At 45.8% G+C, this 18,825-nt stretch overlaps 1 protein-coding gene across 2 annotated transcripts in view; it reads left to right on the forward strand.

The window, feature by feature from the left end:
* Window positions 1-18,825, forward strand: part of PLXNA4 (plexin A4) — a 455,595-nt gene that overhangs the window by 357,591 nt on the left and 79,179 nt on the right. For both annotated transcript variants that reach the window (XM_040595348.1, XM_040595349.1), the window contains exons 10-11: window positions 7,427-7,627; window positions 16,631-16,727. In XM_040595348.1, the coding sequence (XP_040451282.1) occupies window positions 7,427-7,627; window positions 16,631-16,727 (298 nt within the window). The remainder of the gene's footprint in view (window positions 1-7,426; window positions 7,628-16,630; window positions 16,728-18,825) is intronic.

Raw genomic sequence — 18,825 nt, forward strand, 5'->3', positions numbered from 1 at the left:
TTAGAGAAGGAAGTCATTACTGCTTTATAAGCTGCCTGTGCTCTGCTCTGTGCTTTCCACGGCTTTGCACAATGCAGTTTTACTATGTGTGTTATTCTGAAGGGCTGTTCTACTTACCTAGGGTTTTTCTTTAACACGATACAGACTGCCTGAGTACATACACAGTTATCTTGTGGCTTGCATGTACACCACCTTCCTCAGTGCGCGTATTTTTATGATTTCAAAACCAGGCAGTTACTCAGGAAACACATGAGCTGAGACTGCTTGCATGTCTCCCATAGACCCTCTCCTCTGAGTAAATGTACCTAATGACACAATCATCTACTATTTTTGTCACTAGTCCACTCCCCTCACCCAGTGACCAGAAGGCTCCTGCTCTCCAGATCATTACTTTTCCTTCTGAGAGTGTGTCAAAGCAGCAAAGGGCTGAAAGAAAGCTAACGTGTCTCTATTTAAGAAGGATAAATGTGGTGCTTGGATAATTATGGCAGCCTGACCTTGATCCTTGTGCAATAATGGACCAGCTGAGAAAGACTCTATTAATAAAGAATTAAAGGAGAGTAAAATCATTAATGTTGATCAGCAGAGATATATGGACTGACTTCAGAGGCAGAATAGTCCTAGGCTGAGATCAAGCTCTCACCAGACCTGGGTCATTTCCCAGTAATGCCTGCATGGCCTTGGGGGGGTCACTTTGCTCCCAATCAACAGGATCCAGCAGTGAGCCATATGAGAGGACATTAGTTATCTTCATTTAGCTTCTGCTTTTCCAGTATCCACTCTTGGATGATCAGCATCACTTATTGCTCTTTAGCCTTCACAACACCGAAGCCAGGGACCCAACAGCCTATGGCAGCTGAGCTAGTGATCTGATACTTCTGTTGGGTTCCCTTCCATCAACAGTGATATTTGTACACTAATTTGTGCAAGCCACCAGAGTGCACAGAGCTTAAGCAGGGCCAAATCTCTTCCATAGACTGAGCACCAGCCTCCAGGCCAACCACCTTTTCCCAGGCACCAGTACCACTTGCAGTATCTGGCAAAAGAGAGCTGGTATTTGCTTCTGAGTGCATCGAAGACTCTTAACTAGAAAGCAGCCACCAGAAGTGACAGCCTTGCAAAGACTCAATTATTCCTTTGTTGTCTCTGCAGATGTTTACACTTCCCATAAATCCTGTTGCTTTCTCTTCATCAGCTGCCTTTAAAGTTCTGAGCATTTTCTTCATGTATTATTACTTTTGCTGTGGCAATAAATAAGCACAACATCAATCAAACTAACAACATTGTAAACTTAGGAAGTGCAGATAAAATATATGGTGCATTAAAAAATTCTTTGACCGGGTGAGCTTTTTTGTAGCTGGTTTGATTGCTGCTGGTGCCAATGTAAATTTGGAGGAAGTATATCCAGAAATTTATGGAGCTTGGAATCCTGCCTACGAAGCATTGACCTGATTCCACTTTATAACCTAATAACATTCTCCGGCACTGTTCGTGTAAATTCTAAATATATTTTTTTATGATGCTAAGAATTAGTGGTGTAATAATGTAAACACAACATGGACTGTAACTCACCCCTTCCCTTCTCACACTGGGAATGCCGAGCTCCTTGCTGTTTCTTTCTCCAGTTTATCCTCGGGCTGGGAAGTTGTGCAAGAGTTTAAAAATGATTCATCGAAGAAAACAGCTTGTCAGCCCTAGAGCCTGAAGCTCTCTGTTTGCAGCAGTACAGGGTAGCTGCTAAACAAGCCTCTGATTTTGCTCAGGTGGTGTCACAACCCTGACCTAGGGTGACCATGCTGAGGTGTGAGAAAAAAGTTCAGGCAACATATTCCAGGCAGTCCTTGCTGCTTGTCATCTGCCAACTTGCTGATTTCCTGCTTTTTATCCAGGTGAAATCTGATTCTTCTAGAATCAATGGGGGGAAAAGTATCTCTGTTTGTTTGTTTGCCTTGATCCTTTTGTTCCTTCCTTCCCTTTCTTTCTCTTTCTCTGTTCTGTTTTGGGTTTAATGTGTTTTTATCTAATCTCACTTACAGCATCCAGATGCTGTAGTCTAGATATCTTTACACTCAATCCCTGCCTCTCAAATCTTGCCCTTTTTGACTTGATTACAGCACAGAGTGGGAGAGTGGGAAAACCATAGAGGACACAGGCAAAACGGTACATTGCAGCTCAGCAGAGCAGACGGACAAGAGATGTATTGTTTTTACATATTATGTGAGTAAATAGCAATGAGTGTCATTTCTTGTGGGGTTCTGAAGGGCTTGAGTGAGTAAGTTATGGTCCCCATGTAGATTTGCTTTGTGGTCATGTTCCTTCCAGTCAAGACGGCTTGGATAAGGCACAAAGATGGTTGCTGAATGAGAGATATTGAAAAGTAAGTCTTAAAAAAGCCCTGAATGAGGGTGAAGAAATAGATTTTGATGACAGGAGAATAGGGGAACTGGATGCTTTGAGATCAGTATTGGAGGAATTGATGGTGATGGCTATGTCTGGTCCTGACTGGAGATGACTCCTACTTTTCTAGGAAAGAAAGGGTGAAAACCCACTGCCAAGAGTTGAATATATCTTGCCAAAGATTCCTACAGTGCAGTCAGCCATAGATGAGCTCCAGTTTTCTGCTGTAGAAAGTGGAGATCCGGTTAATGCTACCAGGGATCATGAGGGAGCAGTACAAAGGAAAAGTAGGAAAGATTTCCCCACCTGAATGCTCTGGATGATAAGAGATGCACAGGGGAAGAGAAATGAACTGGGACACCAATATAAGGTCGAGACTCTTGATAGGTGGATGGGTCAATTCTATTACCAGGGGTCCTCAAACTGTTTAACCAGGGGGCCGGCGCGCGGATGCAGTGGCAGGCAGCCATCTGCGGCTGCTTGGTTCCCCCACCAACCCCCGGCGGGGGGTGGTGGCGGGGGGGTGTGTCTGTAAATACCAGGGGCTGGATTGAGGACCCTGGGGGGCTGTATCTGGCCCGCGGGCCGTAGTTTGAGGACCCCTTTAATTAAACCTTCACAGATGTTTCACCTGTTCCCTTGTGGGATGCCTACTATTCACAGCAGATCACACCCGCTTTCTTTTGGAAAATGGAAAACACTTTGATGAGACTTGGGCTCATGATCCTGGCTATAAACAGCAACAGAGTGAAACTGTACAAAAGAAGGTTAGAATAAAATCCACGCAGTATCACCAGACTGTGAAAGATCCCTACATGTTTCATTCCTAGGAGAGGATGATAACTCAGAGTATCTGGTCAGTCTCCAGCTTATACTAGAAAACAGCATGGTGAAACCTCCATGAAATCATAACTATATATGTATGAAGCACCATAAAGGTACCAAACTAATTAGTTCAGGGCTAAGACCACATAGCTTCAGAGAGGTTTCGTTGTCCTCTTTAGCAAAATACTCATGATAGCTCTCGCTGGGGACTCACTCAGGTATAACTGTGATGAGGGCCATAACACATATGTGAAAGAAAAGGAGAGAAAGGGTTCTCATATTTCTGAGACTTCTTTATTCCTGCAAGCTGCAGAAAAACACATTTTCAGGGATTCTATAAGGAGTTATAAATAAAGAAAATTAAACTACCATCGACCCAATGAGTACAGCCCATTTCAGGCCGTGTTTTCACTACAAAAGCTCTCTGACTTGATAACTGGCAAAATCTGGTGATTTGAGGTGTGCATTGCTGCTGATACGAGTAATTGGCAAGGGTGGAGGATATTATTTTAAGGAGAATGACTCTTTCGAAAACATTCAATGAAGACAATGAAGCTACATACACAAAATGAATCAACAAGAGTCCGCTTTCAAATGTGTTGCCCTGGTACAGATTGAACTGGATTTTAGCTCCTCTGGAATCAGAACCAGTTCCCTGTAGAGTTGGGGGAAAGGCTGAATTTATTATATACCAAAGACAAAAGGGATGGGACTGTAACTTTCCTTGGTACAGTTGTTGTTAGTGGATGGTTTTATTTCCCCTACATCATGTGAAAACTGTGCTTTTCTAACCTAGGTGATGTCCATTGCAGAGGAAGGGTGAAGGGAAAGTGTCTCCATTGGAAAATACTGAAGATAACTCTTTTTTTAAGGATCTTTCTGCTTTGGTCCTGCTGCAGGGTCTGCTCTGAGCAGGTTAATGTTTTGATCTCAAAAATACAAACCTGACCAGGCATCCAAAGCTTGACATGGGCTGCAAAATGAATACTACATTTGAATTCAAACCCAGAGCCTAGTCCAAGCTCTGAGGTTTTATGCAATACATTACCCAATGCAATTGCACCCCCACCCCCCACCCACCCCCCCATTTCAATTAGAAAGAACATTAGGTCAATCAGATAAAGCCACATTGGGAGGATTTCCTCTTTATGGCGCTTGCCTCTTCAATTATCTATAATGAACTTCCTCACAGCACTGCAAAGCTTTTTATATGCAAACGAATCCTGTTTTGGGGCTGCCGCAATCACTGCTTGTTAATGAACTTGAAACAAGTGTTATCGGAAAGGTTACAGCACCAGTGGTGGAGGGGGACAGGATAAAGCTAGACAAGAAAGACCAGTCTGAAGAGCTGGGATTGGCCTGCAGGTAACATGGTGGACTATCTCCAAGCCCCATCCTCCAGTTCGCTTCAGAGGCTTTTCTATTTGACAGACATCAAGCAAAATGCCCACTCTTGGGAAATGGCTGCTCAGCGACAGATAGGGCTTTCCCAGCCTCCTGTCCCACTGATCCTCTCTGCCAGTGCATCTCTCTCTCTCAACTCTTATAGCTGGGGAGAAAAACAATATAGATGATGTTGCCAAGGTCTTTTCTTGTGCCAGGAGAAAGAGAGGGAGCTGACTGAGAGGGCCCAGGACATGTTGGGCAGGGGAAGGGGAAGTTCCAGGGTGTGTTGAAACCACACTGTCCCAAAAGGTATTCTCACATGGTATCTGCTGGTGTGAGAAGAACTGGAAACTCTCACTGTTGTTTTAACGCAGCTTAGAATACCTTCTTCCCCTGCCCTCTGGGGTTTTATATGTCTAATGCACCCAGGGTTAGGTTATGCCTCACTTTCTCATGCTGAATAGCTACTTAACCCTACAGCTAACCTTAAGGATTGTGTGCCTTATTAATAGGATAGGACCATTGCACCCAAGGTTGGAAAGACTTTCTAGACTGCCAAGCATTGCCCATTTGTCAAGACAAAACACTTCTGTGACACTTCAACCATCATGTTTAAATATTATAGTTCCCTAGGGGCATTTCGTCACAGGACAGGACAACAGCAAGAGCAGGGAGTGCTGGCAGAGGGTATACCTCCTCAAGCACTCCTGGAGGTCAGATACAGCCTCTTTCCATACTGGCTGTGTCTTGTGCACGATGGGTCATAAGGCAACTTCCACTGCCCATATACTCAGCTTTCTGGAGCCTCCTCACACGTCTGCTTGTTGAAGTGCTGCTCAGCAGCAGGATCCCCAAGACTGCAGAGCATCACAGTGGTAAAGCTCACCACTGCAATGCAGTACCTTGCCACCTCCAATCCTTACACCATCCCATCAAGTTAACGTGATGGCTTATTAAGCCTCAGTTCTTGGTAGCAGATATTAAACTAGGTCTTGTGATGGATTAGCCCAGGCAAATGGCCACCAAACCCAAGATAGTTTACCTCCCTCCAGCTCCAGTGACGATGTGCTTGGCTGTCCTGGTTTGAGTGCTAGTTTGGGCAAGTCCAGCTGAAGTCTGTCAGCAGCTGTTGAGTACTTACACCATTAGCATCACCCTATAAGTGCAGATGAGAAATCATGTAGCCTCAAAGGACTTTCCAGTCTGGCATCCCCACTAGGACAGACGGACCCTCTTTGGAGGCTGAGGAAGGCTTCTGGACTTCACTGCAGCAACATGATGGGTGGTTACTGGGTTTTCTTCCTGCCTCAGGCCATGGATCAGCTCACACCCACAGGGTGATGATTGATGGCTCTTGTAATTCTATTTCTGGTTGGTGTAACTGCAGATGTTACACGTCTAATCCATTTCTTTATCTTCCTAAGCTATTTGCTTCAGTAAGATGCTTCTACCATCTGCTCTAACAAGCTCCCAGGCTTTCATAAGCCATAAATTCCACTTTAGAGCCTTTCAATCCCTTTCACTACTTTTCAGCCCTGGATTAGTCATTTCCCCCCTGCTGTCCCTTGCCCACACCTACAGATTAAGTTTACACCTCTTTATGTAAGTTCCCTGTCTCTGCTTGTACTGACTAGACCTGGCCTTAATGTTGGGCAGGACAGACCGAAATGCTGTTGCTCTCTGGACTGGACAGGGCAGGTGCACTGTCATGATAACATGGTGCTCTACAGAGAGCAGGCAGTGTGCTAAACGCAACTCAGAGAAGAAAAAAAAAAAGAGGGGAACAGCCTTTCTTCTAACATTTAGGACCTGAAAAGAATTAAAAGAGGGGACAGCCAGGCACTCACAAATGATCAAGACAGTGTGGTCTGTACATACGGTATGCTTATGTTTTGTAGCCTGTTGCAGTGGTTTTTTTAAGGGATCCCATTTTACATCAAACTGCCTTGGATTAACCAGGCGAACGCTGCAGTAACTTCCTAAAGAGCTGGTAGCTTCCTAGAATACATGAATTTGACAGCTTGCACTTGTCTAATTGTACTATGAAGAAGCAGTGCTTTGCTACTCTTAACTAAAGCTGTGCAAATTAATGAGAGTTTGAATACAGCCTTCTGCATTGCAGCTTTGGGTGCCCAGACCTCTACCTGTGCGAGGGACCCACCAAGAGGCACTGGATTAGTAACATCCGCTTAGCATTGCTCCTTTGGTGAAACGGTGGCAAGCTTTCCAAGACATCTCTACACACTGTGCAACAGTTGTTTCTTGGGAGCTGGATCCATCTGTAATAAATATTCTGTCCTCTCCTAAGCCAAAACAAACTCTTTTTAACAGCTCAGAGTCTGTAGCTTACAACATGTCTTGCTGAAGCTGGCTGGAGCCGTGCCTTTTGTATAACGATGTGTTGGCTGTTGAGGAGGCAAGGAATTATACTCAGATTTTTGCTTTATTCCCTTCTTAGGTCATGGCATTGTGGCTGGGCTAAGTCCCTGTGTGCAACACAATTGCTTTCCCACTACCTGATTAACAGAGCAGGTATTAAAAAGCACCAGAGGTAGCTTCCTTGGATGCTGAAGGTTGAAAGTCTGTAGTGCAAATAAGGGAGATAGGAAAGGATGGTCTGTAAAAGAAATCCTTCCTCACCTATCTGAGCCTTCCTGGTAATGCTCCTTGAATACCCTTGTAATATGTTGAGGCCCAGGGAGATGCAAAGGCTTTGTAATCTGTTGAAGTGAAGCGTGAAGTGAGAAGCATCAGAGGACTCCACCTGCAGCTGGGAAACACATGTGCTGACTTGGCATGTTGTCTTCTCTTTCCTTAGGACTGTCCCCAGCTGCTGCAGGCAGAGAAGATCCTGGTGCCGGTGGAAGTGGTCAAGCCAATCACGCTGAAGGCCAAGAACCTGCCCCAGCCACAGTCAGGCCAGCGAGGCTATGAATGCATCTTGAACATCCAGGGCAACGAGCAGCGCGTGCCTGCCCTGAGGTTCAACAGCTCCAGCGTGCAGTGCCAGAACACCTCGGTGAGCCAACCCTGTGTGCTTGGGAGTGGTGCAAGGAGGACCGGGAGTGCCTATAGCGCTGTCCCAATGGGACCTGGGGTTGTGTTGCAGCCCTTTTTACCTTATTGCCTACCTGATTCCAGTCACAGCCAAGGAAAGGCTGGTTGGTAGCTTGCAGACTGCCCTTTTTGCTCTTTAGGCTGGCTGGTGTCACCACCCAGTAGTTGCTTTTGCCCTTGGATCCCAGCATTTACGGTATGGAGCACCTTAGCCATGACCTATAGGCTTTATTATCAGCTTAACCTGCCCATATCCTCACAGTGCCACATCCTTGTGTGCATTCAAAAGGGACAGGCGTTCATGTCAACATTGAGAGTTAAGGTTATTATATGGTGTTTTGGTGATGGGCCATATAAAAACCCATATAAACAGTCTCACAGATGACAGCATGTAATGGGTCAAAAGAAGGGTGAGATGCTGAAGGCTTGAGTCAAACCTTCCTCCAGCCACTGATTCACCGTGTGACCTTTGGCTAGCCTCCTTACCTTGGCCCACCTCCACTTCCCAATATGCAGTGCAGGACCAGTAGTAACTCCCAGGGAGCCTGCCTGAGTCACAATGGAGCTGTCACCACAGCAATGCCAGTTTTGGGGGCATCTGCCAGGAGCTGTGCATAGGTGCAATGGTGGTCTCCGCTTCTCCTGAGGTTTCTCCACAAGACTCGTGTCTCCAAGATGTGCATTTGAGTCATTGTTGCTACTGTGAGATGATTTATTAGTGAAAGAGCTAATTACAGGCTTTAGCCACTTCACTGCAGATCTGCCACTCCATGCCAGGCAGCGCTTGTTAAAATCCGTCACAACATATTCTGCTGCATTAAGCAGTGTGCTGAAGGTTATAGGCAGTTCACACATTCTATGATCTGTAGCAAACAAGTAACTTCCCAATGAAATTCTTGTGTTTGTTCTTAGTCCCCCTCCCTCCCGCTGACTTTCATTACTGGTTAGCAGCCTGTGAGAATCCAGGTTTGAAGTTTCACAGAAATGGGTGGCTTGAGAAGTTAACAGGGCACTACACTTTAAAAAATCAAAATAAAATCTTTTACAATGGTGAAAGTCTGTGGCTAAAAGGCTATGAACCTGGGCAGATGTAGAGATGTAGAGGAATGAAGCTGGGTTAATTAACATTGACAATATACAGCTGTGGGCTGGCTTCAGGGGTGGTGGGTTGGCTGATGTGGGTAAGGTGCAGCTGTGGCTGGTTCCTGCTAAGTAGTTAAATAGCTCTGAGGGGGATGGAAGAGGAGCTCTGGATGAAGAGAGACCTGGAAGAAGCAGAGTGGGGAGAGAGAGTACCTTTTGTGGAGGAGAGATAAGGAGAAGGATGCAGCAGAGGCAAGAAGCAGGGTGGACTGGGCTGAAGAGGCTGAAGAAACAGCACAGGCAGTAGATGAACTGTTGAAAATTTGTGAGGGATTGGTGGCTGTGCTGGGGCAAGGCACGGGAACTACTTATTGAAGTTAACCTGGGATGGGATGGTAAAAGCCTTGTTGCAGCTTGATAGCTTGTTAGTGCTGTGACAATTGATTCCTTGTGTGAGGCACAAACTCACGACCTTCAGATTATGAGACTGAGTGTAATGAGCAGTGACAGCAATAATGGCTGTTCCAGGGGATATTTGAAGCTTTGAGCGGTGACGGTGGTGCCCAACGTAGGCAGGGACAGGGAGGGATAGCCTGCGATCCAGATCACATTGAGATAGGTGGCAAGAGCCTGGAGATCCAGATCAGACACCAGTAAAGGTGAGCTGTTGGGATCAAAGAGAAGGAAGCCTGACCACCGTGGAGCCAAGAGACTGAGGGTAACAGGCAGTAGTGGTGGAGTGCATGGCCTGATATGGCAGCAGCCCACAGTGGTGGCGGGTCCAGAGCAGGTCTGGCTGGACAGTGGTGATGGCTGTGCTGGGAGAAGGCGCGGGAGTGGTGTGGTGCCACGGGCGGCTCCTGCCACTGCTGCTGCTCCTTGGCCTGGTGGTATTCTTGCTGGCATTTATGTGCTTGTTGAAGGTATCTCCACTTGTAGCTGTGCAGGGGCAAGGTGTGCTAACTACTTATTGAAGTTAACCTGGTATGTGATGGTCAAAGCCTTGTGCAGACAGCTAGTTTTGATTGTGCTGCAACAGGCAGAGTCTATGTATCTGTCCAAAGAGTCTTAACAGGGAAGACAGCAACCACCCTTTAGAGTCGTGAATTCTCTGGCACACATAAGCATCAACATGAATTACCTCTGGCTGGTTTTAAGCATAGTTGGGCTGAGCAGGGGACTGACTGCCTCTGTAGTCCTGAGGGGTTCCTCTCAGCATCCAAGTTGTGGTATCTAATAAATGAGCCTGGTTTTGAGAGGTAGTGGTTACTATTCCCATAGTACCTGCATGCCCCAAGAAGCTGCTAGTGCCTAGGGCCAGAGAAGTGGGCTCTGATAAATCATCCCAGATGCATTTGCTCATGGGATGCCTGAGTGTTGTGACAGCACTGTTGTCATTTTAATGTTTGTTTTCATAAGCTGGAGCACTGAAGGCTACTCCTGAGCTGCGCCAGGGTAGCAGGGCTGTCTCGGGCTAATGCCAAGACACTTCATGACCCTGCTGCTATGTGGTGTCTGTAAGATGTCCATCCTATGTTTGGTGCTGGCTCAGGTGAACCTCTCTCTTTTTCAGGGAGAGAGCTTATTTTGGAATATATGCAACTCGTTTCTATCCTGTTTTCTGCTTTCCCTCTCCCTCCCTTCTCCCTCTCTCTCTCTTTTCCCTTCTCTTTCCTTCTCTTTTCTTCCCTTTTCTTTTGAAGGCACTTTGACTCTCTGATTTGAGTTTCTTTTTCTTTTCTTTTCTTTTTTTTTTCCCTGAAAAATGTTATTTCATTGTTGCTCTGAATTTGCAAGACATTGAAAGAAAGAGATGAGGAAAGGAGAGCCAGACGAAAGAAAGAAACAGTCACACAGATACAAAAAAGGAACAGAGAAGCCTCAGCTCTGTTTGAGCAGGTGGCAGAGGACACAGACAATAGGGAAGGAGTGCTGTAGATATGTCTCCATCATGATTATTTCCTTCCCTGCCAGAACTAGCATTCTGTCTGGAGCCGCTGCAATACAATGAGCCTGTGCTCCGAGGGTCACCTGGTTTTAGAAACAGCCATATAAGCTTGTTTGCAAATTGAATCAGCCCCCTCAGCAGAGTTGCTGGATGAGACACTGAATGTAGCACCTGCATTGCAGGCTTGGAGAAGGTCCAAAGGAGGGTGGGAGGATGTGTTGTGATGGTGTGTCCCTGAAGGGATGCTATCCTGCCAGCAGATCTTTCTGTTGGTGGTGCATGCTAGACTAAGCAATCTTTCTTGGCTTGTTTTCCTTCATAAGCCTCAAGATCTACCCCCTCCCATCACACACTAGGCATCGATGAGCTCAAATTCAGCTCTTGCATAATAACTTCTGCAAAATGCAGGCTTTTTTCTGATACGATCCTGTGTGAAAGCAGGAAAAAACCTTAATTCTTGCTTTCCACTGCCTGGTCCTTCAAGATTTTAACCAGGGATCAGAACCATTTTTAAGCAGGCACTTTTCCAAGTGTCTCCAACCTCAGTTAAAGGATGCTATAAGAACACCCAGGTGGGACCAGCCTATCTGACAGTGTGTCAGTAATGTCATATCCAACACTGACAGTGCCTAGGTGCTCGGTCCCATCAGCAGCCAGCTCGGTCTCTCCCCCTGTCTTTCCTGGAGATATTTCATTTGATAACGGCAATAAGTCACTGCAGGCAGCATGCTTCGGGACAATTATTGTTCTTGTCAAGTGGTTTGATACTCTCAGCTCTGGGCTTTGTCCTCCATCACACCACCCAAGGCATGCAATTATCACTCAGAGAGACCCTACTGCCATTCCTTATTGCACTTATGATAGCTCTGCCGACAGTCTGGACACAGAGTGATGGGAGGAAATGAAAAGGAGGAGAGCCAAAGAGGCATATAAATAAATAAGTAAAAATGTCAGGAGGAATGGCTGAAATTGCTAGATCTACCAGAGCAGGGAGCAATCTCCCCAGTGGGAAACAGCGGGAGACCCAGTACTTGCAGTCATCCCAATATTAGCAGCCTTTGGCACGAGGAACAGGGTGAGATGTTGGGAGATGAGTGAGAAATGACCCAACTGACCATGCCATGACCATTGCTCTTACCTGCTTCAGTGACAAAACCCACGTTCTTGCTCAGTATGAGCCTACCCATTGCCAAACTTTGGCACACAGAGGCAGCAGACACTGATTTCTAGCAGCAAAATCCCTGCTGATAATTTGCCTTGAGTCCTTCGCAGGTCTGTGTGTCATGAGACCTGAGATAGTACAGCTGAAAATGCTGTGTAACCTAGGAATAAGAAAAGCAAATATGTTGTATTTGTCACACCATTACACTTGAGCAAGAGATCTCAGTGCTATTTGACTTTGTGGTGTGGCTCACGCAGCAGGAGGAGTTCTAGGAAAACCCATACAAGAAACACTGCTGGGAAAAAGTCAGCAGCTATTCACAGAACTTGTGGGAAAACATGCTTATGGGAAGCCAAAGGAAGACAAGCACGGGGCTGTTAGTTGTGCATCCACTTCTCAATTATTATGATGCATTGTTATTGTTTATCTACATTCAAATAGCACAGAGAAACCCCAGTCATGTTGTGGGCTCTATTGTCCTGGGTGATACCTAGACATAAAAATTCAGTCCTAGCTCTGGGAAACAAAAAGTCCAAAGAGGCGGGATGACTGTGGGCAAGAAGTTTTCTGCCTATAGTTTATGGCTGGAAAATTGGTGCAAAAAGGGATTAAATGATTTGCCCAGGATCACACAGAGTTGGTGACAGAGCCAGGTACAGGAATCAGTTCCCAGTTCCAAGCTCTAATCACAAAATTGGTGTAAGGGAAAACAGGCTAACACTACAATACTGCTAAAATGCTGTTTGTCTGCAGATGTCTATTGAACATGCTTAAGATACAAGGGGGAAATACCATGTAACCACTCTTGGTTTATTGTCCTCAGCCAAACTACCAAAGAACTTTACCCAGCGATACAGCATTCCAGCAGGATGCAGCAAGAGGTCAAGCATGGCGATGGATTTGCACAAACCGCAAATTCACAGAGATCTGTGAAGCTGAGTTCCTCTAATGTAGGGTGCCTGTAGTAACTGGATGCCCAAAAGAGACAGGAATTTGCAGATTTCTGAAAGGCAAAATATTTTTCCATGAAGGGGTCTAATGTTTCCATAGCTGTTGTAGAGCTGCTAGCCATGATTTTGCAGCCATCCTCTCAGTCAGAGGATTGTGAGCTTCCATGAAACAGTCAACATGTTTACAGTAGCTTACTTGTAATATGTTAAACTGCTAATGCCACAGCAAAATGGCCAAGTGATGTGATGGGCTCAGCCTGTGTTGCAGGAGTATCTGATACTAGCAAAAAGCTTAAGAGACAAAGAACTGGTACTTGGGAGTTCAAAACACGCTGTGTTGTTCACGTGAATTACAACAGCTCCTTCTAACAGATCTTTGGCATTTCCTGATGGGAGCCAGTCTGCCTTTCCGGAAAGGCAGCTTCTCTTTCTCAGTTTGGGCCTCTAAATTGCCTGTAATTTTCTGCTTTGATTTGATTTGTATGGTGGGAATCCAGATTTGGCAGATTCAGAGGTCAGATTTATGCCTTTTGAGCAGTTCTGCCTGTGCTGGAGAAAGTTGTACAAGGCAACGTATATACACAAGCCCTAATAGTATGAATGCTCTTATCAAGAGTATCCAGGAAGCTCTGCTGTCCTGGAGATCGATACACTATCCCTTTTTTCTTCTCTGAAACATATTTCCATCTTATTGTTACAGCTGAGCAAATCCTTTTCAAAGACTCCTATTAAGTTCAGTGGGCTTTGAACAGGGGTCACAATGAGTTAGCAGCTCCTGTGGTCTGAAGAGGATGGAGCATTTACTCACTGTTATGTTGCAAATTGCTCTGTTTCACTGCCATGCAGCCCACAAGCTGTCTGAGCAGGCCAGACATGGCAGCGTGAGCATCCTCGTTCCAGCCCCCAGCTGGCTTCATCCTTGGAGCTCTTCCATGGGGATCCCCTTGTTTATTCCCTTGCATCCATTTCCAGTTCTGGATCAAGTCTGCTGAGTTAACAAGTCTAATATGTGTTTGCCCCTGGTGCTGCAGACAGATCTAGATCTAAAATCCCAGCTGGGCTCCTGCTGCTGGTGCTTGGATTCTCAGTGGGATGAAAGGCTCTGGGGGACTGCAGCTGCCTGTCCCTTGGCAGCCCTGTCTAGGTTTGCTAACAGCTAAATCCCAACACATGCACATAAGGCTCTGCTGAGGCAGAAAGTAGCGCTTTCTCAGGCACCTACTCAGTGTCTGATGTAAGGGTGACCAGTGGTTCTGTATACATGTTCTTTCCCACTCCCAATCAGCATTTGCAAGTGCTGTGCAAAGCAGGCATTTGGAAAGCTCCTGAGTGGCAGAAAATTAATTATTCTCTACTTTTCAGACATTTTCCTTCCCACTCATGTCTCCCCATCCTTGCTCATAGCTCCAAAAAGCTGTGAAAAGCCAGTGTTGTGAGTCCAAGCGGCTCTGCATCATCTTGCATCTTGCTGGCAGTGTCACCAAAAAGTGTCATAAAAATGCTAATACTGAATGAGACTGTCGGGTACAGTGCTATTGCAAAGGACTCTGCTAACCTGCAGCTGCTCTTTACTTCCATGGTAACCACAAAGCTTATACCCATAAATACCCTACAACTAGATTGTAATCACAGGGCCTTGCAGATTAGTGCCTAATTGTGTTTAGTTTGTCCAAAGAGAAATTACCGTGCAACTAGTACTCACTCTGCCGTAATGGACAGAAATCACCATATACGATTTACTCTGCAATTACATGGCAATTAACAGATACAGAAAAATCTACCTCTAAAGGCTCAGAGCTTTGGCATCTCTGTGGAAAACCATGCTGAAACTTTAAGTGATGGGGAACTCTTTAGTGGTCTCTAAGACATGCCCAACCAAACCAGACCGCTTACTGAATTACATTTAGCCTTGTAGTGGGGAAAACATCTTTTTCTTTAGAAGTGGGAGTTTGTCCTGCTATAGATCCCAGTGCAGTGGGAGATTCCTGATCTCAGGAGGGTAAATCCTGATGTGCACAGTGGTCAGTAACCGTAGCAGACATGTTCCCATTCTGCCCTTTAAGCAACTATCTCCTCTCCCATTAAGAGGCTTTTTGCCTTTTGGTGAAGTGTTGGATGGAAGCTGTTGATGGAGGTGGGCAATGGGATCTGATGGACAACCGGGTGAACCCTGTGTGAACTGGCTTGTGATAAACCAAAATCTAGCTGAAAAAATACACTGAGCAGCACTGTGTCAGAGAGCTGTCCAAGCTGAGAGGGCCTCCAGAGATCAGCTGCCATTTCCTTTGTTAAGGCCAGCTCTGTGTACCTTGACTGTGCCTGACAAGTGTTTGTTTAAGTCTGTCCAACTCTCTCAGAAGATTTCTCTGGCTTTCCTAATACATATTTGCTGGAAACTGGATACCCCCTACGCCAGCTGAAGCCTTTCTGGTTCTGAATAGGAAAAAATAATTTCCTCCTGGGGCTTACCTATGTAACAAACTCTATCTAGGATATCCCCAACTGAGATTTGCTTGGATTTTGGCAGCAATATGGCAGTGTTGTTTCACAATCTGTTTGTGATCTTCACCAGTCCCCAGACCCTTTCCTGCAGCACTGGCCAGTCACTCTAACTTTGTATTTTTTTGCATTGATTTTTCCTACTGAAGAACAGTCAGTACATGCCTGTATTGAATTTTGCCTTGTTGATTTTGGCTTGGTTCTACAATTTGTCAAGTTTCTTTTGAATTCTTAACCCTGCTTTTGAATGTGCTTGCACCCTCTTCCAGAACAGTGTCATTCATGATATCTGTGGTCTGTCATCCAAGTTAGTAGTAAAAATACTGAATAGTGCCAGACCCAGGACACTACTCGATTTGAAACACCCTCCCAGCCTGACATTAAATTATTTGACTTTGTTTTGTTGATTGTGGTTTTTGGGTGTTTTTTTTTGGGGGGGGGGGAGGGGTTGGCAGCTTTTGCATATACCTTATGGTGGTTTCTTTTAGATCATTATTTCCTTAGTTTGTTTATGGGAATCTCCTGTAGGACAGTAGCAAATATTCTACTGAAATCAAGATAAATCACATCTGCTGCCTTTCCTTTATCCACAAAGCCATTAAGCCTGTCAAAAAAGGAAATTAGATTGGGTTGACACAATTTGTTCTTGACAAATCTATGCTGGCTGATTTTTATCACCTTATCATCTTGCAGGTGCTTATAAATTGATTGTTTAATAATTTGATGTACTTTCTTTCTGGGAAGTCAAGTTAGGCTGACAGGTCTATAATTACACAGAACTTCCATTTTCCATTTTTAAAAGATATTTCCATGATATGACTGTTCCCTGCTTCCTGAGACCTCACTCAGCTTCCAAGAGTTCTTCAAAATATCACTAATGTAGGTAACCTTACATACAAGCTCAGCATCAGAATACTCAGCAGAGGTACATATGGATGGTAGACTTACAATGCATAATGTACACCTTAAAAGTGCACCCAAGAGTTGGCAAAATATTTTTCAGAGCTGTGCACAACAACTAGAAGGTGGATTTCGAAGATAAACCCCATCACATGCAAATACACTTAAATCATGGAACATGGACATAACAGCTAAGTAGGCTATTGCGAGGGGCATGGCTTGCTCTCTTGAGAGCCAAGACTCTGAGAGCATCCCATGGCTTTCTGGCACGTAATTGTGATTAGGGAGATAGCTGGCAGCGTAATTTCTCTTGTTCGCAACTTGCAGCACTACCTTTTGCCTTCTCCCATCTCCTCCCTACCTCTGGGCACCATGTAAGTCTGGGTTTGGTTTTTCTTTTTGTTTTTCCTCTCCTATTTCTAGTATTCGTATGAAGGGATGGAGATTAACAGCCTGCCGGTGGAGCTGACGGTTGTCTGGAATGGGAATTTCAACATTGACAACCCAGCACAGAACAAAGGTAAAGAGTTATTTCAACTTGTCCTTGGAAGCGGTAACCTTAGCAACGGGCCGCATAGCTCCCTGCACTTAACAAAGGCAGCACCATCTCCCCATGCTGTCTGGTGCTTACTTGTTCTCTGCACTCTGCAAATTACCAGGTTTTTGTGTGCTATGTGTTACACACACACGCACTTCTCTCTTTGCACTGGAGAAATATGACTCTCCCTCCCACTTGTGTTGCTTCCTGCATCATCTTTGCCTCTGGCTTCTCCCCACAATTTTGTGTTTTGTTTTTATACCCCTCCTTCTCTAGCTTTCCCCCCCTCTTTATTCCTCCCGCAGTGATGCTCTTCAAGTTAACATGCCAGGAGATCGGCACGGTCTGTGCAGAGGCGATGTAGTAATGAACAGGGGAAGGGAGAGGGGGAGGAGAAAGGCTGTAGTTCCTCAGTGGGAAAATTGTGAACAAAATAAAATGATAATAGCAAAGGACCGAAAACCACCTCCTGCCCAGAGCCTGGCTCCATTTAATTACCACCAACAGCACAGGATTGATGTGCCTCTCACAGAGGGATATTGCACGTCCAGCCACAGCCCTGAGGCAGGTGTTTTTTCTGGAGATGGACAGCCCATTCACATCTTCTTCCTTCTTGTCCATCACCCTCAGGGAACCTGAAGACTTTCCCCCAGGCAGCCTCTCCTCTCAGCTGCTCTCCCTGTACAGCCCAGACCTGCAGACTCTCTCCTTCTCCCATCACCACCTCTCAGAAGTTTCTCTCTCTCTCGCTTTACCTTTGCTTTTCTTGGACACACTCCACACCTTCTCCCATTCCACCTCTCCCCATCAGGTACTCCCATGCTTCTTTCACACCATTTCACACACCGCCTCGTGCTGAGGGGTGATGGGTGAGGTTTCCACCAATGCCACATTGAAGCTGGAAAGCAATACAGAAGGCAGCTCTTCTCCCATGGCATGACCCTTTCCTGACCTTCTCCTCCTGCCCCTACCTCTGTGATGTCTTTCTCTGCTGGCTCAAATAACCGGTGGGTTAGAATAGCCAGGCCAAATGCAAAAGATCCTGCACTGTCCTCCCCAAACCCACAGCTCTTGAAGGTTAAATCCACTCAGCAAACACCACAGGCTGGAGACCCTTGTCTAGCCCTGGCATCCAGCAGTGTGGCATAGCCCACGTTCACACTGCCAACCTCTCTCCATACTGAAGCTGTCTGCCCTCTCTCCTGCTCTCCAAGCTGTGCCAAGGCATTGCCAGGACGGTGCTACTTTTCATGGGCCCAAACAGTGCCATAGGCTGTGCTGGTCTTTACCAGCGTGGGTTGGAGGTCAGGTTTTGGGCACTTCCCCCAGTCCTGCTTAGTTTTCTGTTACCATTATATATAGCCCAAGTGTTGCTGATACAACATGGTCCATACGATGAGTGTGAACCCTTTTTGGGCAGTACTGAGCTGTCCTGGGTGATGTAGGGGTAAAATCAGTTTCATAATCATGATGACTGTGTCTTTAGGCATGTCTGCGCTGGCAATGTAAACCAGACCAGGGGATGAACTCAAAAAACATCTGTGGTGCTTAGCCTCTAGCACAGTCCCTTACAAGTTCTTGGGTTATTTGAACCCTAAAGGTTGTAAGTAATGACTAGGAAAAACCTAGGAAGTGGCACTGGCTGGTGGCTAACTCGCATGAGTAGTTTGGATGACACCATCAGGTTTCAGGTCAGGAGGAGAGCTTAGGAGTATGTACATGGGTATAGCAGATGGAGGCATACCACACGCTCCCAAGGACACAGCTTTATTTACTAGCATAAATGTAGTGGCTACAGGCAAACACAAAACCCAGGCAGGGCTCTGCACAGTGCTGCAAACAAGCAGACCTTCTTCTCTGGAAAACTGAGAGGCAGAGGCAGGATTAGACCCAGTGCCTTTCTAAGTGCAGTGGCACTTGGGTACACAACCAAGATGCCACTGCTTTCATAGCTGGCATCACATGGCAGCAGAGGTACTCACTAAGAGCACTGCAAGCAGAGCAACTCAGCAAATCTGAGGAAATCCAACAGAAAATTAAGGAAAGGGCTGTATCCCAGGAAGCCTGTAGCGCACTGTGA

Source organism: Falco naumanni, chromosome 5 (genome assembly GCF_017639655.2).
Source record: "Falco naumanni isolate bFalNau1 chromosome 5, bFalNau1.pat, whole genome shotgun sequence".
NCBI lineage: Eukaryota > Metazoa > Chordata > Aves > Falconiformes > Falconidae > Falco > Falco naumanni.